Source organism: Carassius gibelio, chromosome B11 (genome assembly GCF_023724105.1).
Source record: "Carassius gibelio isolate Cgi1373 ecotype wild population from Czech Republic chromosome B11, carGib1.2-hapl.c, whole genome shotgun sequence".
In the NCBI taxonomy this organism is placed as follows: Eukaryota; Metazoa; Chordata; class Actinopteri; order Cypriniformes; family Cyprinidae; genus Carassius; species Carassius gibelio.
The window spans coordinates 23,656,363-23,683,221 of record NC_068406.1 but is presented as its reverse complement, the minus strand read 5'-3'; the positions used below and the strand labels follow the sequence as shown (position 1 = coordinate 23,683,221).

Sequence of the window (26,859 nt, the reverse complement as noted above, 5' to 3'; positions counted from 1 at the left end):
ATAGACGGTTGGGTAGTTAGGCAGATGTATAGTTGTGTAGATAGGTGGCAGAGATCACTTCATGTTTTTCTTTATTTTATAAAAGCACAACATTTTGTTGAAATTGTGAGTGCACACAAATACAAGCAGACCCTTTACAGTTACGGATGATGTATTACTTTTACCTTTATGGCCAAAAATGATGGTGTAGGCTATTCTAAGTTGTTTCCACTGAAGACAATAAGTGCATGTGATTGTGATGGCACCTCTATGTCCTGCAAAGCGCGCTTTAGCTTCCACTCTCCGCACAAACTTGAATAAAGGGCACATTTATTATAGCGCAGATTTAATGGTTAAACATTGTTAAATGCTTGAACTGTTTTTAGGCAAGTCGGGATTATTTGAGAAGGCTGCTGCTGGCCACTTGGTCGTTACTTTAAAAAACAAAAACTTATATATAATCGAATGAAAAATGCTCCAAACATTTTTATTATTTTTATTAAATGACGAGGGCTGGGCAGTGCTCTAGATAGTTGGCTAGTAGATGGATAGTTGAATAGTTAGTTGGATACATGAGTATATAGTTTGGTAGATGGATAATTGGGTAGTTGGTAGTTAGTTGGGTAGATAGTTGAGTAGCTGCATAGATAGATAAAGGCATGCATCTTTATTAAGAACATATTAGACTTCAGGTACAGAATTAATGCTGTCATCATGAATAATTAATTAAGGCCCTTCAGTTGCTTAGTTTCTCACACACACTCAGGGTTTTGTCAAGTATTGCTTTGTGGGACAGTGGACTAGTATTCCACCAATGAAACGCGAGCATCTAAATTATTGACCGGTGTTATTAAAAATAAATGAGTCTGCTCGAGTGACTGCTGCTCCATCAAGAAAAACTCACTTCAGCCACGCAGTAATATCCCACTCGTCCTTACGCATTAATTACGATGGTCTTTCTCAGTTGAGTTTATTTAGGTTTCAAATGTTTCTGCCATAAAGATTCTCCGAAAAAGCATGTAGATCATTGTCTGAGTAAAGTTCGAGCTCATACTGTGACTTTTGGGTTCAGAGAGTATTTTTCTTTTCTTATTGTGATTTAAAGGAAACACACACAGACCCCCGTGTCTTTCCTCTTTCCTTCCTTCGGCGAGTTTGTCGGCCAGATGTCTGTGAAATCACCCCACTTTATGAACGCATTAGATCATTGTCATACTTAGAAACACAATGTATCCAGACGTTATCAGCTGTTAAATGGACTGGCTCTGCTGAAATCAGCATGTTTGAGTTCAGTATCAAATGAGAGCACTTGTGTTGCATTACAATAGGAATTGTGGGATTGTGCAAGTACATGTTTATAAGATCACGGCAAAGCATCATGTGAAATTTCGCAGAAAAATGTTCCTTCATTGACTTGCCAAAGGAGTGATTGTCTCAGTGCCAACAGAAACACACACTTACATACATTTATCCCACTATGAGTGGAGAAACAACACATCTGAAATGCATTTGCGCTGCTCACCCTTCATAGTCAGTTTGCACATGTGCATGTATTATACTGGTATTGATTAGAATAAAAAAAAAACATAGGATATGAATCCACTGGTAATCCATTGAATCACTGCCTTTCTCTTATAGTTTTGATTTGGATTAACAAAACCAGATTAACTAGATTAGATCATTTAGATGTCATTTCATCACATAAGAAATGGAAAAAATGTAGTAATAAAATAGTATATATATATTTTTAATTATTTGATATTTTTCTAATTACATTTTATACATGTGTACAATTTATAAATAATTGTGTTGCCTTTTTATTGCATTGCCACATTTTCTTCAAAAATATAAAAAAATACAGTTTTACAAAGTTTTAAAACCTATTTATCATTATTCATCATATATTTGTGTGATAATATATTTTTATTATTTTTCTAATAAACACACACACATGCTCTTATCTGTAACAATATTTTTTTAACCATTTTATAAATGTATTATTATTACATTTTGTACATTTATAAAAAAATAATGCATTATCCCCTTTCATCACAATTACTCCAGAAAATGTAAAAAGAATTATACTATATATTTTCTTTATCTTTAAAACTATTTTTATGTTATAATTGTATTATTATTACATTTCTTACATTTATTTAAAACATCACATTTTCTTCAGAAATGGGAATTTTGCAGGCAAGCAAAAATGTAATGTTACATATACATTTTTTTTCTTTTTTATCATTTTATATCCAGGCCTTACTGGTGAATTCATTACAATTTATAAATTAACAAACATCACATTGATTTCAGAAAGTATGTATACATTTTTTTTATTAGCTTTTATCTCTAAAAAGTATCATATACAATATCACACATCTCTATTTATATCTTTAAATTTCACTTTATTTTGTTGATTCTTTATGGTTACTGATCATTAGCTGATATGCTAATCCGTTTATCTTCAGATTATTCCCTCAGCTGTGACTGTATGATTGAGTTTAAACGCTCCTCTGCAGTGAATGACTAAACGTCTTCCAGGAAGCGTCTCCTCCCTCAAATCTGTGGGCCGTTTATCACGGCGTGAGGGATGATTTCAGCTCAGATTCACTTGTGACTGAGAACAGTAGTGCAGATGGAGGTGAATTAAGAGCACTGAGGGACACGTGGACGTCTTGTGACTTCACAATGACACCACTGACTGTGTTTCTGCACAAACAGCCCTCTCAGTGCAGGCCCAGATCAACCAAACCACCCTCAGGCCTCAATCCCACGCTGGACGCACTGAGGAATAATTCAACATTTGTTTATTTTGGAAATACAGGATCATGGGACACGTTCGGTCACATTATAGCTCATCTCATGGTTCCTTGACGATCCTGTCTTGTTCGTAAAAGTCAGAATACAGGACGCTACATTCTCAGTATTAGTCGGTGTTCTGGGTGGCTGTTAGGGTGTTATAAGTGTTTGTTAGGGTGTTCTGGGTGGTTGTTAGGGTGTTCTCAGTATTAGTCGGTGTTCTAAGTGGTTGTTAGGGTGTTCTAAGTGTTTGTCTGTGTTCTAAGTGGTTGTTAGGGTGTTCTAAGTGTTTGTTAGGGTGTTCTACGTGGTTGTTAGGGTCTTCTCAGTATTAGTCGGTGTTCTAAGTGGTTGTTAGGGTGTTCTAAGTGTTTGTTAGGGTGTTCTAAGTGTTTGTTAGGGTCTTCTCAGTATTAGTCGGTGTTCTAAGTGGTTGTTAGGGTGTTCTAAGTGTTTGTTAGGGTGTTCTAAGTGTTTGTTAGGGTCTTCTCAGTATTAGTCGGTGTTCTAAGTGGTTGTTAGGGTGTTCTAAGTGTTTGTTAGGGTGTTCTGGGTGATTTTCAGGGTGTTCTGGGTGGTTGTTAGGGTGTTCTGGGTAGTTGTTAGGGTGTTCTGGGTGGTTGTTAGGGTGTTATGGGTGGTTGTTAGGGTGTTCTAAGTGGTTGGTAGGGTGTGGTTGGTGGTTGTTAGGGTGTTCTAAGTGTTTGTTAGGGTGTTCTGGGTGGTTGTTAGGGTGTTCTCAGTATTAGTCGGTGTTCTAAGTGGTTGTTAGGGTGTTCTGGGTGGTTGTTAGGGTGTTCTAAGTGTTTGTCTGTGTTCTAAGTGGTTGTTAGGGTGTTCTAAGTGTTTGTTAGGGTGTTCTAAGTGGTTGTTAGGGTGTTCTAAGTGTTTGTTAGGGTGTTCTAAGTGGTTGTTAGGGTGTTCTAAGTGTTTGTTAGGGTCTTCTCAGTATTAGTCGGTGTTCTAAGTGGTTGTTAGGGTGTTCTAAGTGTTTGTTAGGGTGTTCTGGGTGATTTTCAGGGTGTTCTGGGTGGTTGTTAGGGTGTTCTGGGTAGTTGTTAGGGTGTTCTGGGTGGTTGCTAGGGTGTTCTGGGTGATTGTTAGGGTGTTCTAAGTGGTTGGTAGGGTGTGGTTGGTGGTTGTTAGGGTGTTCTAAGTGTTTGTTAGGGTGTTCTGGGTGGTTGTTAGGGTGTTCTGGGTGGTTCTTAGGGTGTTCTCAGTATTAGTCGGTGTTCTAAGTGGTTGTTAGGGTGTTCTAAGTGGTTGTTAGGGTCTTCTCAGTATTCGTCGGTGTTCTAAGTGGTTGTTAGGGTGTTCTGGGTGATTTTCAGGGTGTTCTGTGTGGTTGTTAGGGTGTTCTGGGTGGTTGCTAGGGTTTTCTGGGTGGTTGTTAGGGTGTTCTAAGTGGTTGTTAGGGTGTTCTAAGTGGTTGTTAGGGTGTTCTGGGTGATTTTCAGGGTGTTCTGGGTGGTTGTTAGGGTGTTCTGGGTAGTTGTTAGGGTGTTCTGGGTGGTTGCTAGGGTGTTCTGGGTGGTTGTTAGGGTGTTCTAAGTGGTTGTTAGGGTGTTCTGGGTGGTTGTTAGGGTGTTCTAAGTGGTTGTTAGGGTGTTCTAAGTGGTTGTTAGGGTGTGGCGGGTTGTTTCTTGGTGGTGAGCAGTGACAGTAGCCAATGCATCTGAATAGTGTAAAAAATAAAATTATGTTTCTATTGTTATTGGTAACTATAACTAAGACTAAACTTATATAAAAAAAATAGATTTTTGAAAATTAATCTGAAATAAAATAAAAAACAAAAAAAGATTAAATTATAAATGTTTATAATATAATGTTGAAGTACAAAAATGTATGAAAATAAATGAAAGCTATAAAAATAGTTTAAAAGAGAAATAAAAAAATTACAGAAGCACATAACAAAATTACTTAACTACTTCAGGTTAATTTAAGATTAAACTACTAAAATTACTAAAACTATAACTGAAAAAATGATGAAAGCTAAAGAAAGCTAATATAAAATAAGAAGAAGCTCTTAATAAAATTGCTAAAATTAAGCCACTGCAAAAGAAAGTGTTTTAAAAAAAGTGTTTTTGGCTTCTAGCAACAATTTACCTTTACTAAAAGTAAAGTAAATAAAATAAAAAATAATAATAATAAATATATATATATTAAATTAAGAAAAGCACATAACCAAGTTACAAAAACAATAATAAAAAAAAAAACATTTTAATTCGTATTAAATCTAAATTAAAATGCAGTGTGAATGCCTGTTATTATTCTAAAATGTTAATAAACAAATTTGGTTGAAATCAGAAGAATATAAACCCATTGCTGCAGTTAGCAAGAACAAATGCTTGTTTTTTCCCAGCGAACTGTTGCTGACAGAAAACACACCACTTTTTATTGCTTGATTTACTGCATCTCATGCAGCGTTTCATATCTGCGCTGTACTCTCATAAAACGCCTGTAAATATCCAGCGTGGCTCTTAATTCACCTTCGTGGGGCTTGAAGCAATCCAGCTTTTTATCATGTTTAAGAAGCGGAAACAAAAGCAGAAGTTTGCTGTCAGGAAAGTTTGAGCTGGATCTTCTGGATGTTTACTACTCCTGACACAGCCGTGTGAGATTCCTGAGTGGGAATTAGCAAATATTTGTTTAACAGCAGAATGCAATTCAATAGCCAAACTCAGAGAAGTAGTTCAAAGTCTGCATTCATTGCAGAACGTCTCCTCACCTTGCAAACAGATGGACAGCAGAGGGGAAAAACAGGAGGAGGAGGGGAGCACAAATAAGCTTTAGGGGTTGCTAAAAGGATGTTAGGAAGGATGCATTTAGTCCGACATTCCAAGAAGGACATTCCGCGTTTCTAATGCAACTTTGCTTCTATCGCATGACCTAAAAAACAATGCATGGAAATGGGCCGACTTCCTGCCCAACCTCCACCCCCGATCTTTCCGGAGACTTGGTTTGGTCCGTCTCCTCCTCTTCTTTCATTGTAATGAGGTGGTGACATCATCTGGAAACACACTGGCTGGGCCGCTGATGAAATTACAACACTTCTGCCCTCCTCTTGTGCTCCGTTAAAGGTGTCTCGCAGAACCCTTCCATTGACTCCCGCAGATTCAGAGCGGGTCTGGAGCTAGAGGGTCTCCCCTCCCTTGTATGACAGGAGGAGGGGCGTCTGTGTGCTTGAGGTTGGGGGGAGACGCTGCTTTTGAATGGACAGAGTGGGAAGACAAACAGCAGCATGCTTGTCCCCTCTAAAACAGACTGGTTGAGAACATCAAACTGGGGCGAAAACCTTCGGCTTTTTGGATAACTCCCATTGCGAGAAGGAGATTTTGGCTTTCTTTCCCGTCATCGTTCCTTCCCATTCTGTGGTTTCTTGGAGGAATCTGGAAATAGTTTCCCTCTCGGTCAGGGATCATGGATTTGGAGTGGGCGTCTGGGGGCCCTGAGGGCTTCTACCAGGAGCCCAGCTTCCCCGCGCAAATGCCCTTCAACTACAACCAGCTCGAGGGGCGTTTCAAGCAGCTGCAAGGTAAGATGCATCCGGGAGTGTGGATGCATTGTTTACAGCACCGTTAGGAAGAAGATTTGTGGGTTTCCTTCAGCGCAGCAGCTGCGATTTGTGTTATATACACGTTTTAAAATAAAGGCTTTATTGGTGTCTATGGTTCAGTGAAGAATCTTTATCGTCCATGAAATTTAAAGGGTTCTTTGGGAAACCAAAAACCATCTTTCCATTTGTTTTTAATATGGTTCTTTTAAGATCGGTTCACTGAAAGATTCTTTTAAGAACCAAAATTGGTCTTTCTTTAGAATCACTATAAAAACCCAATGGGGGAACTTTATTTTTAGGAATGTAGATGCATCCACCGAGTGTTTTGTGTTTTACTCTTCTCCATAATCTTGGTGTCTGATGGAATTGGGAGTTTTAGACTGGATCAGTTGAATGGATCTTAGACTTTCCCCCACTAAAAAGTCAATTTTGTACATGCTTTTCATGCAAGCGATCTACCTTAACGCTTGGCTTCCCTTCCCCAAAATCACCCGGGGGTCAATAAGCTCACCCTGAATGGGCCGTCATAGACAACAATGGAAAACCCGGGAAGGTGGGAGTGGTTGTTTTGTTCTGCTGACTATGTGACTGATAGTGGCATGTTTCTAAAAGCTGCCACTTCATATGCATTTAAAATGCGATTGCTAATGAGTGCAGCCGTTTGAGTTGGTTTTTATTTAAAATTAGGTGCTTGTAAGGCTTTGTTATTACTCATTGCTTAAATAGTTGGACGAAGCAGTTGCATTGTTCCATGCATGGATGTTATGGACCGTGCAACACTTTATGCTTACATTGCATTCACCAAACTGGTTTTACAGTTCAGATATTGCATTTTGGTCGATCAATAGATGTGCGCTAGGCATTTGGCACTTCACACACTCAGCGATTTCACACATTTACGCCATTGCTCTCGTTTGCTGTTACTGTAGTGCAGATGCTTCACCAGAGCTTGGTGTTGTGTTTGAGGATCAGTTCAAGCTTTTGCATATCATTTCTCATAACCCAAGCATGCATTTGAAGAATCACGTGTGCATCATGAGATTTGCACAAGTGTGATTAGCATAAAAACTATTTAATGAGCAACTTTGATATCAGTTATCAATCAGTTGTTAATGAATCACAGCCCAGTTTGAGGTCAGCATTGCTGGGCTTCAACAGAAATCAATTGGCAGAAATACAGCTTTTGTAAATTGGGAGTCTGTTTACATTACATTCATGCATTTAGCAGACACTTTTCTGAGTTTGTGTGTGGCTAATCGTTAACTTCGATTCGCCCTGCCCTTAGTGATGAAAACTTGACCTTTTACCTGTGATTCGACAGATTTGAGTGATTCAGTTTCAGTCATCTCAGGCTTGTAAATAACAATGTGCTCGCTTTGAAATAAACTGTATTTCCGTCACCACCCTGCACATTTGACATACTTTAAATTGAATCGTGTACACGGTGAAAAGACTGTTTATTTTAGTCTTTCAGCTTCAATATTTCACGCTTACACTGTGGTTTTCTTCTTCAGTAAATATCTAAACATCTTTTCTGAACCCATGTGTCCTTGTTTTAAGCATACTCACTTACTTTTTATAGTTTTTTCAGAAAACAAGACTTAATATCTTAAATCTTATTGCATCTTAAGTAAACATGTCTCGACTAAAGAGTGTTTAGATATTTGTGACAGAAAACAAGCCGTGTAGATTACAAATAGAGTTCATTCTGACATGTAACATCTTGGTGAACTGGTTTAAAATTAAGTCAGAAGTTCACGATGCATTTTAAAAACCAATGCTCACTGCACAAGAGCATTCTTCAATCCCTCTAGATGCTAGAGATCTGCCAAGATAAATGACAGATTGTTGGATTTGTGCTTGTGCTGTAGTGGATGGACTTCAATAGTGTAAACACATGATCCTGGCAGCATCTGTTCCACGGATAGTTTAGTGACGGCAAGGGAGCGTCCAGCTGATCTGGAGCTATTTCGCTCGGCGGACAGCACTGTAAGCTGTTTTTCTCAAGGCTTGCGTGCTGAAGCAGATCTTTTGTCCTGCCAGGCCGCCTGTCTCTCAGTCTGGTCTTCTCAATGACCTTCTGTTGGGCTGTTGGCAGAGAAAGCGAGACGGATCGGGTCTGTGTGAGGATGTGAGATGTCAGATCTCGATTCTCTCAGAAGAGCTGTAAGAGTCACCACCCTCGGCGTGAGAGGAAGTGGATCCAACAGCTCTGGTGCAATGAAGGAAACACTGACATGGCATTTCAAGATGCACAAAACCACCCAGAATCACAGTCTCGAGTGAACGTGCACTTAAAAGTCATTGTGCAACACCCTAAAGATGAAATAGACATTCAAAAATAACATTTCATTAAATAAATATTTGAGTATTATTAATATACTATTATAGTATTTGTTTTGAATGAGCTATTATTATTATTATTTTTTTAGGTTAATTCATTTTGTTGCGTGCATTTTTTTAGATGATTAATGTTTCCCGTGTACTTTAGACTTAGTTTCACATATATATATACACACACATACACACATGTGTGTATATATATATATATATATGTATATGTATATATATATATATATATATATGTATATGTATGTGTGTGTGTGTATGTATATATATATATAATTCTTATTTATTATTTTTATTTTACAAAAAAAATATTTAATAGTATTAGTCCTGGTTTTCATTTTTAAGTTGAACTTTTTCATATAATATTTGTTCTATTTTATTTAAGCTTTATTTCAGTTAATGAAAACATATTTTTTTTAATAGTACTACTTCAAAAAATTTTTTAAAGTGCATGTTTTTCTGGAAATATTCATATTTTGTTTTATTTTATTTCATCTTCATCTGAATACATATAAATTATATTTAGTTCTAGAAGTTCAAGTTCTTCATTTATATTTTATTTTATTTCAGCATTATTTCAGTAACTGGAAATGGTATTACTGGTGCTTCAATGTCAACATGAAACATACGTTTGCATAATTTTATTTAAATTATGTGATGTATTTCTTAGAAAAAAAGTGGCAATATTAAGTGGCATCAGCTGTAAATTAAAGTCATGCACTGATGCTTTTTTTTTTTTTTTTTTAAGAATCAGCAACTCAAGTTGTAAGCCCAAATGCAAATGAAATATTTTGCTGTTTTGTTCATTAGTTGGTGCATGTGTGTCAGGACATCTGGAGTGATGCACTAGTGCACATCTTCTGTCTGTTTGTCTTGTCACTCTGAAACTAAAGGTGGAGTTTAAACCAGTCAACCTGAAACAACAGGACAGTTTGAGTTCATATCAGATACTCTCTCACATCTGTGATCGCTTCACAAATAACTCTCTTACTCCTCGTTTGATTCATTATCAATGGCTCTTTTCCACCACTTCACCTAGTGAGCTTTATAGGGAGCTCCCTTCTCAGGCAGCATCCTAACCCGAGTCTAATCTTGTCAGTGGCTGATTTGGAGTGATTTCTGGCAATCATTGGCATCACAGATTGTGAATCTGGGGACGTGATGTTCCTGCTGGAGCGTGGCATTGATCATTGTCTCTCTGTAACACTGGATGAACTGTGAGTTTTCCTGCTTGCCACAGCAGGAATCTCATCACTTAAATTGAGGCATGATAAACATGCATCCTCTGTTTGAGTAAACGGCAGAAGTGTAAGAAATTATGAGCCGTGTGCTCATCTCTGTGAATGTAATGATGTCATCACAAACTGACTTTTGAGGCAGCTAGGAACCAAAAGTGTTATTTCATTACTGGATTAATATAAATATCTTGATAAATTATTATTTTTTTATTTATATATATCTGTAATCGACTATAAATATAGAAAAGGAAAAATTATTTATTATATTTATTAGTGCTGTCAAATGATTAATTGCATATAAAATAAAAGTTTTTGTTTGCATAATTTATGTGTGTGTGTGTGTGTCTATTTATGTATATATAAATACACATACATAATATATTTCAAAAATATTAACATGTATTTACATGTTTATATTTATATTATAACAATTTATTATATATATATATATATATATATATATATATATATATATATATATATATATAATGTATGAGTATCTATGAACATAAAGGAAAAAAATATATGCATGTTTATTTTTTACAAATGACTATATATATATATATATAGTCATTTTTAAGCCACCCAAATCTTAGTTGATGTATTAACTACACTTATAAACGACTACTAAATATTATAGAAAATAAATTTTCTGTAAAGTTGATTTGTATCATAAAAATCGCTATACAAATAAACTTGAATTGAATTGAATGTATCTTTTATAATTTAATTTTCTTTCTAGTAACTTCTAGAGTTGTGTCCAATAACTTATATAATGTAATACAATATATAGTTGATTTATTTGTATATTTTGTACATAAAAATAAAAATAAAATTAAGAAATGTATACATTTTATAAAATAAGAAATATATAAATTGTTATTATTATTTTTTTAAATATATATTTTATTATATATACCATTTATATTATAATGCAATGTATATATAATTGAATTCCTCCTCTGAAACAACTTTTAACATATATTTTACCCATGTTTCAATAATAGATAAAATCAAGCCCTGCCTTACAATATTTGCCAAAAATACATCACAGTGTTGTCTTTATGAGTTCCCTGTTTTACGCCGCATGTGTTTTTCATCAGCGCATGCATAAACTGGCTCTAAAATGTTAGAAAGTTTATTATGTTTGCCCTCGTCTCAAATACTCCAACTCCGCGTTGTGGTTTTAAGCAGAAGTGTTGAAATTGTAGGTTTATTTTCGAGCTCATGCTGAGGCCAGAGCTCCGCAGCGCACAGGAAGTCTTAGGAATTCCTTTCTGCTGACGCTCCGTCGACAGGAAGTGGATAAATCCGACGGGGAAGAGGAAGCCACCCATGGACTCCCTCTCTTGGTCCGTCCAAGCCGGCGTTTCTCATCGCTGTCTTGGGTTTTCAGGACGTCTTTAATCATCCGCATCGGAGTAGAAAAGCTTTCATGAGAAAACTTGATCTCACTTTTCTCTGACCCCGTTTCTGACCCTATCGGCTTTCCATATTGAAATGTTTCACTCGTGTTGCGCAACTCCAGATCCCAGAGCCAGCGTCATTTTCAGGAGATTTAGTGATAGCAGAGATGGGAAGAATGCTGTGCTCGGGACTTTTTCATCTCATTGGAATTCACATTCAGACACTTCTGTACTGAGTCCAAATCATATGTGATAATATCTGCTTGTGTGTGCTTTCAGGGTTGGATGGACCTGATATCAACTTAAATAATAGATACACACTACTGTTAGAAAGTTTAAAATTGATACTTTTACCTAAACATAAGTAATAGTAACAACATTTATAATTATACAAAGGATTTCTAATTCGAATAAATGCTGATTTTGTAACTTCTTTTTTAAATCATCATATCAGAATGATTTCTGAAGATCATGTGACACTGAACACTGCTGAAAATTCTGTTTCGCATCACAGGAATAAATTACATTTTACAATATATTCACATAGGAAATGGTTATTTTAAATTGCAATAATATTTCAGATTTTTCCTGTATTTTTTTTATCAAATAAATGCGGCATCAGTGTGCAAAATACATTAAACATCAAAAACATCAGTAGCGTGTACATGTAAATTCCTCAAATCCATGCATTAAATTGTTTTGCATTAAACGTCTCTGCAAACGCAGACAATGCTATCTGCGTGTTGCAGGATGTGCAGGGAGTGGTTTGTTTTGAGGTCAGCAAACAAAGATTTCGAGGATGCAGGAAACGCCAATAAATCAACAATCCCTGAACTCTCATAACCTGAGTTCCTCCAGCCCAAATCAAGAGTCTCTATTACTGTTCTAATCAATCTCAGACCTTCTCAGACCCCTAGCTGAATTTAATAGTTTATATATAATAACCTTATATGCATATGCTGTCACAATAGTTACTAATGTGACCTCCTGACCTGATCCGCCATCCAGACTGCAGTATTGATTTATCTGAACTGAATGTGACTTTGCCATTGCCCTCAAAATGTATTAAATCACATTTTACGGTTAATTTATTAACTAAGGACATTTGTTCACACTCTGCTTCAAGGTGTTATTAGCAGCGGAGCATTAAACTGCAGTTTATATTCAAGCTAGCAGGTATTTGCACTGTTAGATGAGCTACGCTTAATGAATTTAGAATAAAGTTGAGAAATGCCATTAAGAAATTTTCACAAATTACATCACAGTGATGGGAGTAAAAACGTGCTATCATGAAAATAATGTCATAATGGTGATTAAAATATTTAATATTTAATTTAATTTAATTAAAATTGGTAATTTATGTAATGCAAAATGGTTTGTTTATTTTATTAAAATAATGTATATATATATTTTTTGTTTTGCATTGTTTTCATTATTTTCATAAGTTACAGTAAATTACTGTACATTCACCTAAACAATTATTTGACTTCTTAGTTATTTAAACTTTTTATTTTATACAAAATATTTTTATTTAATTTACAGAGGAGCATTATATAGCCAATTATATTCAAGCTATTATATATTTATAATTATATTTATAATTCATATTGTATAAATTACTATATTGATGATCCATAACGAGATTGAAAAAAAACTATTTTATTTTATTTTACAAAAGCGTGTTCAGGACCTAGCATGTTTGCATTGTTTTAATTATTTTACATATTTTTATTATATAACATAAATTACAGTATTAAGAATTGCCATCGAGAATTATTTAAAAAATAAAAGCAACATAAAAGTAAAATAGGCATCTGCAAAATGTTATTAATTATCATGAAAATAACTTCAAAATCCAAAAATTTTAATAGTCATAAAAATGAATTACTTTTAATTTCCTTATAAAAGTAAATTAATTATTTTATTATAAATCTTTTTTTTTTATTATTCTTATTTTCAGTACTGTATTATATAGCCATTTATAGTGAAGCTACCCGGTCTTTAAGAGGGCATAAACAATCTGGATATGTTATGAGCTGTGTTTGATTAATTCATAACATCTCCATTCATTTAAAACCAGATTTAGCGGCTCATGTTCACCTGACTCTCAGTCCAGATGCTGCTTTATTCCTGCTTCTACCGGGCCGAGGGGAGGAACACTGCCGCCATTGTTACCCTACCCACAATCCTCTGGGAGGATCCATAGACCCGGCTAATCTGTAGTGTTCAGTGGCATTGGTTGTGATGTTATCGGCTCACAATGCAGCCACAGTTCGTCTTGAGTCTTTCTCCTACACATTTAGACACGTAGCTTTTTAAATCAGACATTCAAGCAAAGAAAGAGCAATTTTTTCAATTAAAATAATTCAAATGCATTTAAATTTGTATTTGATTTTAATTATTGTGTCACAATGCAAACATTATTAATGGCCCCAAAAATAATGAAAAATACATAAGTTATACAAAATATCTTTGCTAAATATTTTACATTTTTATTAGGCACAGAATAATTATATAATATTCATTTTTTAATTATTTATTTTATTAAAATGCATTGTTAATTGTCATTTTATTTTATTTGTTTTGTCACAATGCATAAATTCTTAATGGTCCTAAAAATGATTTAAAGAAAATAATAAAACATGCATAGTTGTCTTACAAAATTTATTTTATTTTATATTAGCAACAGAGTAATTATATAGCACTCATTGTTTTAATGGTTTATTTTATTAACATGCATTGTTTATTGTTAATTTATTAATATATTTAACATTTTTATTAGTAGCAGAGTAATTATATAATATTCATTTTTTAAATTATTTACTTTATTAAAATGCATTGTTAATTATTATTTTATTTTTTCACAGTGCAAACATTCTTACTGGTACTAAAAAACATAATTAAATAAAACAATTAAATATGCTTATTAATGTTACAAAATATTTTTGTTTTGTTTAATGTTATTTTATATTAGCGGAAGAATAATTATATACTATAGCACTTGTTTTTTAATTATTTGATTTATTAAAATGCATTGTTAATTTAATTTAATTTATTATTTATTTATTTATTAATAGTCCTAAAAATGTATTGTAAAAATACGATTATTATTAAAAATGCATTTTCATTCTATAAAATATTTGTATTTTATATTGAAGTTTTATTTTTATTTTTATTTTTATTAAAAAGCATTTCCAATATACAAAATATATTCACATCAGATGTTCAAGCTAAGAAAAGAACCAAAGTTCAGTTTTTCCTGCTGACTGTGTTGAAATATGTCGTTGTTCCCTGTCCAGGAAAAACATGCATTCTGAGAAAAGTTTATAAATGTGATTTGCATCTGAACCCAGAGGAAAATTGTGTTATTCATAGTTCAGTCTTTTACAGTTCAGAAGGTTTATGAATCCTTCAGGTATAGTTGTCATCCCGTAAGAGTTTAGAGAGAAACGTCTCAGCTTGCTGTCTATGAGAATCAGTTGAGATATTAATGAGATCTTATTTGACGTCTCTCATTGTTTAAAAGGAAGAAACCCCTCAGACGTCTGATGTGTAGGAGTGTGTATGAAGCTTGACAGGAGAGGCGATGCTTCGATGTATGATTTGCTTTCATAGCTGTTCTGTCGCCTTTGGAAAAACCAATCATCAGTGCTGCACATGCTGTTCAAGTGTGTTTCTCATTGTCTACAATGCACTCACACACACACACACACACGCACACACACACACACACACACACACTCACACTCACACACTCACTGCATGAGCTTCAGAACACAGGAGTTCAAAAAGGAGTATATATATATATATAGGAAATGTTTTGCATGAGGAAAATGAAGTAAATGTTAGCACCAAGAAATGTTTTCATTATTTAAAATTTAAGCACATTTATCCTGGTGAAAATTACAGTAATTATATTTAAAAAAAAGCTCTAAAGTAAAATTCAAATTTTTGCACCTAGGAGAGAAAATGTGTGCAAATGCTGCTAAAAATCTTTTATTAAATTATGATAAAAAAATTATTTCACAATGCAAATATTTTCAATATTTCATTATAATGTATTTTCATTATACAAAATATTTATATATTTTTTGTTTTTGTTTTGTGTTCTGACATATTTTGCATTGTTTTTTATTATTTTCATAACGGGTACACACATTTATCATGGTAAATATTACAATATTGTGAAATTGAATTTGTTATTTTTCGTAATAAAGTGAAAATGTAAAAGCATGTAAAATGACATCACAGTAATCATCAGCAGGTGGAAAGTGCTTAATTATCATAAAAAATAAAGACAGTGCAAGAATTCTTAATGGTTCTCATAAACAAATTATTAATTTAAATTTATTTAATTTCATTATACAAAATTTTATTTTAGTTAGTTAATTTTTTTATATTTATTCTATTTTATTTCATTTATTGTCCTAAACAATTTATTAATTTACATTTGTTATCCTCTTTTTTTAAATAAATGTAACTGTTTGTTTTAATTTTTAAATTTGTTTAAATTTTAAACTATTTATTATATTTTATTTCATTTATTGTCCTATTGTATAATTTTTTGTATTCATGCACATTTTTATTTTAGTTTGTAGAAATTTTTACATTTGCCTTTTTAGAATATTTATTTTATTTTTATTTCATTTTGTTGTCCAAAACAATTGATTAATTTACATTTATGCAATCGTCATTTTTAAATTAATTTCATTATACAAAATGTTATTTTAGTTTGTTTTAATTTTTAAATCGACCTTTTCAAATATGTGTTTTATTTCATTTGGTTTCCTAAACAATTTATTAATTGACATTTATGCAATCATCTTTTTAATATTAACTTAATTATGCTAAATTTTATTTAAGTTTGTTTTAATTTTAAATTTACCTTTTAAAATATTTATTTAATTTTATTTTGTTTTCCTAAACAATTTATTAATTTAAATTTATGCTGTCATTTTTTAATTTATTTCATTATACAAAATTGTATTTTAGTTTGTTTTAATTGTACCTTTTTTCTTTTTAAACATTTTATTTATTTATTTTTCTTTTTGTTGTCCTAAACAATCTATTATTTTAATTGATGTAATAATTTTTTTAAATAAATGTCATTATACAAAATTCTATTTTAGTTTGTTTTAATTTTTAAATTTGCCTTTTTTTAAATATCTATTTTATTTTATTTAATTTCTTTTTTTTAAATCAGTTTCCTTATACATATTTAATTCCATTTCCTTGTCAGCTGTTTGTGTGGGACTGACCCGGGGTCAGGCGCAGGTCTTTAAACGGTTCCAGCTGTGGATGTTCCTGGCCGGTGTCCTGCTCGAGGGGCAGATGTTGCTCTTCCTCTGTTTGTTGTGTTTGGGGTCAGACTGTCACACGGCCTCTCCCTCCATTCTCTCTCGCCTCATTCTTGTCCTTCCTCCTCCTCCCTCTCGCTCTGGCCTCGCTCATCCTGTCCTCTTTAGTCGTCTCGCTGCAACAATTGATTCAGACGCTTACATCTGTGTGAAGACCAGGAATGCAATAACAGGAAAATTGGGAGGATTATAAATAAATAGCTGCATTTGAACTGCTCACCCGAGGGGCGGAGCATAAATAAACACAGCGCCGCCTCGCATTGTTCGCTGCGCTTGATTGGTGGCGAAATCGTCTGCTCGCTCATGAATTATGGGAGAATGGTTTAAAAGTCCAGAAGAAGAGTTGGCAGGGAGAAGGACTGGGTCTCAGGGTGAATGTGTGGCTTCACACAGACCATTTGGTTCCTCATAGAAAAACAGTCGGTGGTATTTGGGTGTTTTTTGGGGGGAAATGTTGCAATATTTGTGGATCATTACAACAGCCTCATTTCTATCTAGAAGATCTAGTTCATACCAGTCTAAATATTGCACATAAACAACAAAGTTCAGCTGTGAAATCTGTTGGAAAATCATGATTATTTTTTATTATTATTGTTACATTGATTGGTAATCATAACCATACAGTTTAATAACTACACAACCTGGAAAATTATTTAAAATAGTTTATCATGGGAAATTATTATTATTATCATCATTTGTTATTTAAGAATAGTTTTATTTAAATGATTATTATTTAAATTATTTTATATGAAATCCTTTGTAATCAAATTAAAATACATTTTAGATAAGTGTATTTTTCTTATTATTTTAATATATCACAAAGGTTATTTTATTTAAATTGGTATTACAATTATATTTATATGAAATAGTTTTGAATCAAAATGAATTAAAAATAATTTTGTATTATCATTTTGTATTATATTATTATTATTTATAATATAATATATAAAATTATAAACTATAATATATAATATTATATAATATAATATAAAATAATAATATTATTATATTATTATTTTGTATTATTGTATTATTATATTATTATTATTATTATTATTTTGTATTATGATCATAATCATCCATCGTTGTAGAAGTATAGAAATCTTTAAAAAATATATATATTCTGAAATTTCTATTTTGTATAAAAATGCAAAATTGTAAACACATTTTAATTACTATTATAAATGTATTAAAATAGTATTTTATTTAAATCATTATTTAAATTCTATTGTTTTTTTGTAATTTATTTGTATTTTAACATTTTTATTTTATTAAATGAATTTAGAAAGGCCTAAGTTTAAGTCATAATTGTTTTTATCAAATTAAGTTACTGAAATTGTATTATGTTAAATAATTTTGTATTAAAATACAAAATTTTAAACAAATTTTAATTACTTTTCTAAAAGTATTAAAATAGCATTTTATTTAAATTCTATTTTTTATATTACAGAATTCTTTATTAAAATATATTTTTATTAAATAAATGGTTTTCGATCGGCCTAAGTAAATGTATTATTATTCTAAAAGTATTAAAATTATATTTTATTATATTTTTTCTTATATTAGTATTATTTTTTATCATTCTAAAAGCATTAAAAATAGTATTTATGATACTATTAATTCACTTTTGATCCTTGTTGTAGTTCATAATATTGCTGTTGCTGCATGAGCGATTTTCCAACAATTAAGTGGGAACTGTAGTAGAACGCATTGCTATTGAGAGTTCATTTCTGTATTGTGTTCCTGCAGACGAGCGAGAGGCCGTGCAGAAGAAGACCTTCACCAAATGGGTGAACTCACACCTGGCGCGCGTGTCCTGTCGGATCACGGATCTCTACATGGACCTGCGCGACGGACGGATGCTCATCAAGCTGCTGGAGGTTCTGTCCGGAGAGAGACTGGTGAGTCGGGCTGATGATGTCATCGGCAGGGGGCGGGGCACTGCCCATATTTGGGCGTGTGTTATTGTGATGTCTGTTTAGTGTGAGTCAGATCCGTCGCTCAGATAACTGTGTTTGGTTTCACGACCCCAGTGGTTTTGCTTTCACTCTGATTGACCCATGTGAGTCAGATAATTGCCTGAAATGGCTCTTTCCTGTCCAGCAAGCACAAGCTTTGGAGAAAATAGGCCGTTGAAACTCCAGCTTTAGGAGTGCATTACTCATGACGTCTGCTTACAGAAGCACAGATGGGAAGTGTGTGCAATCTGCGATCCGATCACAACAGACATAAAGATAACGAGAAGGATGAAGCTCATGCCCAGATCATATTTCATAACAAAATTAAAATACAACAATAGATTTTGCATAAAGAAAATTATTCAATAGATTTTTGTATAAAGATATGAAAAGTTCTCAAATTCAGATTTTCAACCGCTCAAGTTATGGTAACGATTTACCTCCATAGAGAGTGAATGTGTGAGTGTGTGTGTATGTGTGTGTTTGTGTGTGTGTGTGTGTTTGCGTGTGTGTGTGTTTGCGTGTGTGTGTGTGTCTGTGTGTGTTTGTGTGTGTGTGTGAGTGTGTGTGTGTGTGTGAGTGAGTGTGAGTGTGTGTGTGTGTGTGTGTGAGTGGGTGTGCGTGTGAGTGTGAGTGTGTGTGTGTGTGTGTGTGTGTGTGTGTGTGTGTGTGTGTGTGAAGGAGCCCCATGTGTGAGCGCAGTGTTTATGTTCACACATGCTTTCACTATCTCTCAAGGTTGACGATAAGATCACTGGTCAGTGAGGAACAGAGGAGATGCCTCCTTCTTCTTCTCCGAGGCCACGAGTCACATCCTAAACTGAGCTGTGTCAGTGATCTCTCTCTCGTGCTTCCTCTCTCTTTTCTCTTGCACTGACTCAGTACAGTCGTGGCTGGTTTTGGCAAGCAGTCGAAGTGGAGCTTGTGTTTCAAACCCTATCAAGCGGCCCGTCTAGATTGGTTTACACAAGCGCTTCGGGCAAGTCCAGAGGAAGAAACCTTTACCCAGAATGCATCAATACCAGCACTGACTGTGATCTGTGTTCGTGCTCCATTTCACTTACTATAGCAACCATTTACTGAAAAATAACACACTCATAAATTTCCCTCAAGTGTGTCAGTACCTCCCCCTTTATCTGTTTAATCAAACTATTCTGTGGCCATAATTCATCTGGCAGACAGTGAATCTGTCCATGGCTTTGAAAGGCTGTTTTGTCAGGACTTGTCTGCACAGATACAGCAAGTTCAAGCATCCAAACACAACCCTGATTCATCGCAAATATATGCTCGATTATGAACAAAAGAGAAACCTCAAGCTTTGCATAAAGCATGTTAGCAGCACCTTTTTAATTCAGTCCATTTTTTTTTTTTTTTTTTTTAGGTAATGGATGGTTTATGTAAATATATGATAAAATACAACTTTAAGATAGCGTACAGACATTTTTCTCATACAAAACAAAACAAACAGAACTATAGATAGATAGATAGATAGATAGATAGATAAAGACAATGATTTTGTTTTGTATCAATAACAAATTTTATATACATATACGTTTTATTAACATTTATTTTATAAGCATTTAACAATTTAACATATTTAACTAAAATGTGTTTGTATAAATACATTCAAATTAGGAATTGTTATTTATTTAAAAAATATAATTATATTTATTTATTAGATAAATATTGCATAAAATGCTATACAGCAGTTTCTAAAAATGTATCTAATCAGTGCTTTAAGTGGGCCGGTACGCACCCCTACTCAGTACCGCCACTTCCAAATATAGCTCTCATTTGAGTCAGTTCGGGATCGCGAATCATTTGAATCAGTTCGAAGGTTCGGAGTGGCTTCGCGAATCATTTGAGTCTTATCGGGAGTTCGTAGCTGGTTCGAATCATTTGAGTCAGTTCGGGATCGCGAATCATTTGAATCAGTTCGGGAGTTCGTAGCGGGATCGCGGATCATTTGAGTCAGTTCGGGATCGCGAATCATTTGAATCAGTTCGGGAGTTCGTAGCGGGATCGCGGATCATTTGAGTCAGTTCGGGATCGCGAATCATTTGAATCAGTTCGGGAGTTCGTAGCGGGATCGCGGATCATTTGAGTCAGTTCGGGATCGCGAATCATTTGAATCAGTTCGGGAGTTCGTAGCGGGATCGCGAATCATTTGAGTCAGTTTGGGGATCGCGAATCATTTGAATCACTTCGGGAGTTCAAAGCGGGTTCGCGAATCATTTGAGTCAGTTTGGGGATCGCGAATCATTTGAATCAGTTCGGGAGTTCGGAGCGGGTTCGCGAATCATTTTAGTCAGTTCGGGAGTTTTGTAAATATGCATAGTGCAAAATGTTTAATAAAAATCATTTATATATATATATATATATATATATATATATATATATATATATATATATATATATATATATATATATTATAATATACATAATTTTAATAAATAATGTTGTCATATATATATATATATATATATATATATATATATATATATATATATATATATATAAATGATAAAAAATAATAGTTTTTGATAAGAAATATTTTTAGATAGATGCCCGTGGCTCTGAGCTTTCATCTGTGATCTGATCGTGTGATTGGTTAATCAGACAGTCACTCTTTCTTTTACAGAAAGGCTTTTCTGATGCATCCGCCCAATAGAAAACTGCTGAAGTCATGCCTTGCACCGCAGTCTCTGCAGTGTGTGTGTGTGTGTGTGTGTGTGTGTGTGTGTGTGTGTGGTCCTCTCACCCGCTCTCAGAGGGAGGATGGATGTGCACCTCTCGTTCTGCCCCGTTGTCCTGCATCTCATTAGTGAAATGCTGTCCCTTCACCTCAAGCTCGTCCGCTGAGGTTCAGCTGCTGATTGAGCCGTCTCTCTAAGCATGATGGGATAGCCAATCCTCCAGAGACACGGGCCGCTCGACCCCTGCTCTCAAGCTCATCCATTATATCACACAGCAGCTTTCTCCAGAATTTAGAAAAACTCCATTTAGAAATCAAAAAATATAGTGAAAACTTACGTATAAAATAATTTATTATCAGATAACAGTGGCAATAAATATATATTATTTAAATACAATTTTCATTTTTTTTATATTTACATATTTGTTCATTTAACGTTTTTTTTAAAACACATAATATACATTTGTATTTATTTATTGTTGTATTATTTCTTCTATTTCTTCTTAAACTTCTTATTACTACAGTTACTACAAAATATTTCTTTACTCAAGCTTTCTAGATATTATTTAAATATGACTCTGGAGCACAAAAACAGTCTTAAGTCTCTGGGGTATATTTGTACCAATAGCCAAAAATACATTGTAATGGTCAAAATTATTAATTAATTTTCTTTTATGCCAAAAATCATTAGGATATTAAGTAAAAATCATGATGCATAGAGATATTTTGTACATTTTCTAGTGTAAATATGTCAAAACTTAGTTATATGCATTTGAACAACTTTAAAGATGATTTTCTCAATATTTAGATTTTTGTGCATCCCTCAGATTCCAGATTTTCAAACAGTTGCATCTCAGACAAATATTGTCTGATCCTAACAAACCATATATCAATGGAGAGATGATTTATTCAGCTTTCAGATGATGTTTAAATCTCAACGACTGGTTTTGTGCTCCAGGGACACAAACTACTCCAGGGACATGTAAGCTACTGTATATACTACATGCAGCTTTCTCCAGACGTGCAGAGCAGCCACTCCTCAGTTCAGAGTCTCCTCAGAAACATCACCCGAAGCACAACGCTGTTTTACAACCCGCTTACTCATTACCCATCTCTACGTGACCTAAAAACATAAGAGCTCCAGGAAAGTTCATGCATATCCCTACGTGCAAAGTTATTTTAAAGAGTTCTGAAGAACTGTGGTGACTCTGGTCTTCTTCACTCGGCCTTAATGTAAAAAATAGCACGTTCCCTCCTGAGGCGTTGAATATATCGTATCATTTGACACACAGCTTTTCCTGTGAGACCTTCTTTCCTTCCCCAAATGTGTCAGAAAGAAAAATAGCCGCTGAACCTGTCTGCAGGTCGTGCTGTGCTGAGTCTGACGGCTCCAGTTACTGGTTTCTGCATGCAATGGATATCAATATTAACCCTTACCGTGCTCAGATAAGAATGCATTAGGAAATGAGCATGCATGCATGTTATAAAGCAGTATAATCCACACACATGTTCTGATCTGTGCGCAGCCCAAGCCGACGAAGGGCCGCATGCGAATCCACTGTCTGGAGAACGTGGACAAGGCCCTGCAGTTCCTCAAGGAGCAGCGCGTGCATCTGGAGAACATGGGGTCACATGATATCGTGGACGGAAACCACCGCCTCACGCTCGGACTCATCTGGACCATCATCCTCCGCTTCCAGGTAAAGCATCTTCTGGATACCATAGACCCCTCAGATGTGATCATCAGCATGTGAGGGACATTAATGGACAAATGAATTTGAATCACATTAATTAGTTAATAGAAAACAGAAAATATTTGGTTTATATTTGTTTACAATTTAACGCTTATTTTCCTACTTTGTATAATGCTGTACTGAAAGTAAAAAGTGAAAGTGCTGTATGTATGTTTACTTAAAAGTATTTTATTCTTTTTACTTACTATTGTACTGTACCGTTAGATTTATTGTTATATATATATATATATATATATATATATATATATATATATATATATATATATATATATTTATTTATATATATTTATATTTATTTATTTATTTAAATAATAAAAATCAAAAAAATTATTTAAACATTTTTGGATTTTTTAACTTTTATAAAAAAAAGAAAAAAATTGAAAAATATTCAGTTTAAATTACTTTACATTGTAAAATTTTTATACCTACTATAGTACAGTATAGTATAGTTATAGTTTTTTTATTTCAAACATATTTTGTTTCTATACTTTGTTCCTACTTGCTATAGTACTCTACTATTGGATGTATGATTTATTTACATTTATGTATTTATTTAATTCTAACTTTTAAATAGATTTTTAACAAACAAAAAATCTAAATCCTGTTATTATTGTTACTGTATGAAAACCTCCGCCCTAATAACATCACATAGCATTAAATGTCCATCACGCTATAGTCAAAGCAATGCCCAAAAAGTCCATTATGTTTACAGATCCAAGACATCAGCGTAGAGACCGAAGACAATAAAGAGAAGCGCTCGGCCAAGGACGCGCTGCTCCTGTGGTGCCAGATGAAGACCGCAGGGTGAGTGGACGTCCAGAATAAAGACACAAACGTGTCCGAGTCCTTGATATCTGACCGCTCTGCTTTGTGTTTCACAGCTATCCCAACGTCAACATCCACAACTTCACCACCAGCTGGCGTGACGGCATGGCTTTCAACGCCCTCATTCACAAACACAGGTACTGATTTCAGTCCAAGATTAGTTTCCTGTAAGACTCAATGTGCTTCATTCTCAATGCTTGCAATGTGTCCAGGCCAGACCTGATTGATTTCGACAAACTGAAGAAGTCCAACGCTCACTACAACCTGCAGAACGCCTTCAACCTGGCAGAGCAACATCTGGGGCTCACCAAACTCCTGGACCCCGAAGGTAAGAGCTCTCACTGCGTCTGCATCACTGTAACTCCTCAAGATAGATGATAACACACTGTCTTTTGTTGCAGATATCAGCGTTGACCATCCCGATGAGAAATCTGTCATCACTTATGTCGTCACATACTACCATTATTTCTCCAAGATGAAGGCACTGAAGGTGGAGGGCAAACGCATCGGAAAGGTCTGCAAAGAGTCTGCAAAAGACTAGAAAATTATGTTTCCTATGAAAGAGCATTAATGCACGCTATTTATTTATCAGTTAAGTTGAATAATGCTATTAAAATAAGGATAGGGATGCGCCAATATGATAATTTTGGCGATACAGATACCGATAATACTTTATATATGAAAGCCGATAACCGATATTTTGGCCGATAAATCTAAATCCAAATTTGTATATAATTTTTGAGAGCCTGATTACAAAAAAAATAAAATCTCACCATTAAAAGCCATTAAACACTCCAACATAATCAAACACAAAGCAGCCTCACAAATATTAAAAATAATGCAAACAAGTCCCTAGACAGCATTACTTGCGTGTAAAGAATCTTTTCTTATCGGTTCGATAACGAGAACATTAAAATAAATATATATCGGCTGAAACCGATATGGTGGCCGATATATTGTGTATCCCTAAAAATAACATAAATCATTATGAAATAAAACATTTAATTAATAAATAAGAAATAAATACCTCAATAATTCTTATTTAAAATGTAATTACATAATTTCAACTGGTCTTTTGTCTTACATTTGTTTATTAATAAATATCTCACAAAGCAAGTTTATTTCAGTCTTATGCGTTTTATTTATTCATTGTTTATCAGTTTTGTAAGTTTTATTAAATATTTTTGTAAATTAAGTTTAAATATTTAGTTTAAATAAATTTTAAATTTAAACGAATAAATAAAAAAATTATTAGAAACAGAATTCTCATCTTAATATGTACATACTATACATGCAAATCTTAGAATATTAAATCTGTTAATTATTTCAGTCTGCACAATGTTTGTTTATTTTAATAGGAATAATTAAATTTATGAAATTGTACTTTTTCATTGAAATGTTGCTATTAAAATAAATACATTATTTAATTAATTATTGATAAGTTGATTTTAAAACATGAAATCATCTCTTTCATCTGTTTACTTTCTGAACTGTAATAGGTTTAGTCTTTGTTGCATATTTTGAACAAGTTATAGCCACACGGTATGCCTCATTATGTAGTAATTCTTGTGTGCATTCAACTAAAGATGTGGTAAAATGTCAGTAAATGACCTAAAGCTTGATCTTTACCTGCTGTTTAGCTGCAATGCAGCTTGTATCTCCTTTGGGAAATTAGATCTGTTGGTCTTAACTAGGTGCTGGACAACGCCATCGAGACGGAGAAGATGATCGAGAAATATGAATCTCTGGCGTCTGATCTGCTGGAGTGGATTGAGCAGACCATCATCATCCTCAACAACCGCAAGTTTGCAAACTCTCTGGTCGGAGTCCAGCAGCAGCTCCAGGCCTTCAACACTTACAGGACCGTAGAGAAACCACCCAAGTGAGTGTCCGCCGGAAACACAACACATTATAACACGCCTGGATTTCACTTTCAACTCTTTCGCCACAGATTCACTGAGAAAGGCAACCTGGAAGTGCTTCTGTTCACCATCCAGAGCAAGATGAGGGCCAACAACCAGAAAGTGTACATGCCTCGAGAGGGCAAACTCATCTCAGACATCAACAAGGTGAGAACGACCTCATTTGCATTTAGGAGCTGCATGTGGGGTTTTCAGTGTCGCTTATGAATAAATGATCTTCCTTTGATGCATATTGCAAGGGTAATACTACGATACAACACCAGTGTGTTTAATAATTACACTATTTTATATTTAGACATTTACTTTATGTATTCATACGGTTGTTTTAGTGTCACGATCAATCGCTTTCAAAATAAAGGTTTTTGTTTACATTTTATATGAGTGTGTACTGTGTATATTTATTATGTGTATACATAAATTCAAACACATGCATGTACATATTTATAAATTAATATATAAATTAATATATAAATTCAAACACATGCATGTACACATTAAAGAAAAATATGCTGTTTATATATTAAATATATTCATCTATAACATAAAATATAATAATATAAATATATAAATGTATATACATATTAATATTTTCTAAATATAAACTGTATGTGTGTGTGTTTATAACTACATAATATTGTTAATACATCATATATTATGTAAACAAAAACTTTAATTTTGGATGTGATTAATCATTGAATAGTACTAGTTTATTTACAAAAAAGTATTTTATTATTATTGTTTATTGTAATTTTATTTTTAAGCTGCAAATTGTGTTTGAACTGGCTAGGATTAATTATTTATCTACATAAAAATAAATATTATTACCTTGGATTTTTCCTTATTTTGATGTATTTTGTGAGGTTAGAAATATGGTGCAATCACAGTATTTTTTGCAATTAGATGCAAAATAAATATATTTTTATATATTATTTAAATATGTAATATAAATATGTGTGTGTGTGTTTGTGTTTATATTTAATACACACACACGCACACGTGTATGTATATATTTACAAAAAAA

At 33.6% G+C, this 26,859-nt stretch overlaps 1 protein-coding gene across 6 annotated transcripts in view; it reads left to right on the top strand.

Annotated features, from left to right (window-relative positions):
• Positions 1 to 26,859, top strand: part of LOC127968343 (spectrin beta chain, non-erythrocytic 1) — a 90,751-nt gene that overhangs the window by 30,099 nt on the left and 33,793 nt on the right. For 3 of the 6 annotated variants that reach the window (XM_052569486.1, XM_052569485.1, XM_052569487.1), the window contains exons 3-10: positions 18,434 to 18,585; positions 22,864 to 23,037; positions 23,804 to 23,895; positions 23,973 to 24,053; positions 24,129 to 24,244; positions 24,318 to 24,430; positions 25,611 to 25,798; positions 25,868 to 25,985. In XM_052569486.1, the coding sequence (XP_052425446.1) occupies positions 18,434 to 18,585; positions 22,864 to 23,037; positions 23,804 to 23,895; positions 23,973 to 24,053; positions 24,129 to 24,244; positions 24,318 to 24,430; positions 25,611 to 25,798; positions 25,868 to 25,985 (1,034 nt within the window). Of the gene's footprint in view, positions 1 to 5,796; positions 6,314 to 18,433; positions 18,586 to 22,863; positions 23,038 to 23,803; positions 23,896 to 23,972; positions 24,054 to 24,128; positions 24,245 to 24,317; positions 24,431 to 25,610; positions 25,799 to 25,867; positions 25,986 to 26,859 lie in introns of those variants that run through there. The other 3 variants (XM_052569490.1, XM_052569489.1, XM_052569491.1) reach the window with 2 other exon arrangements.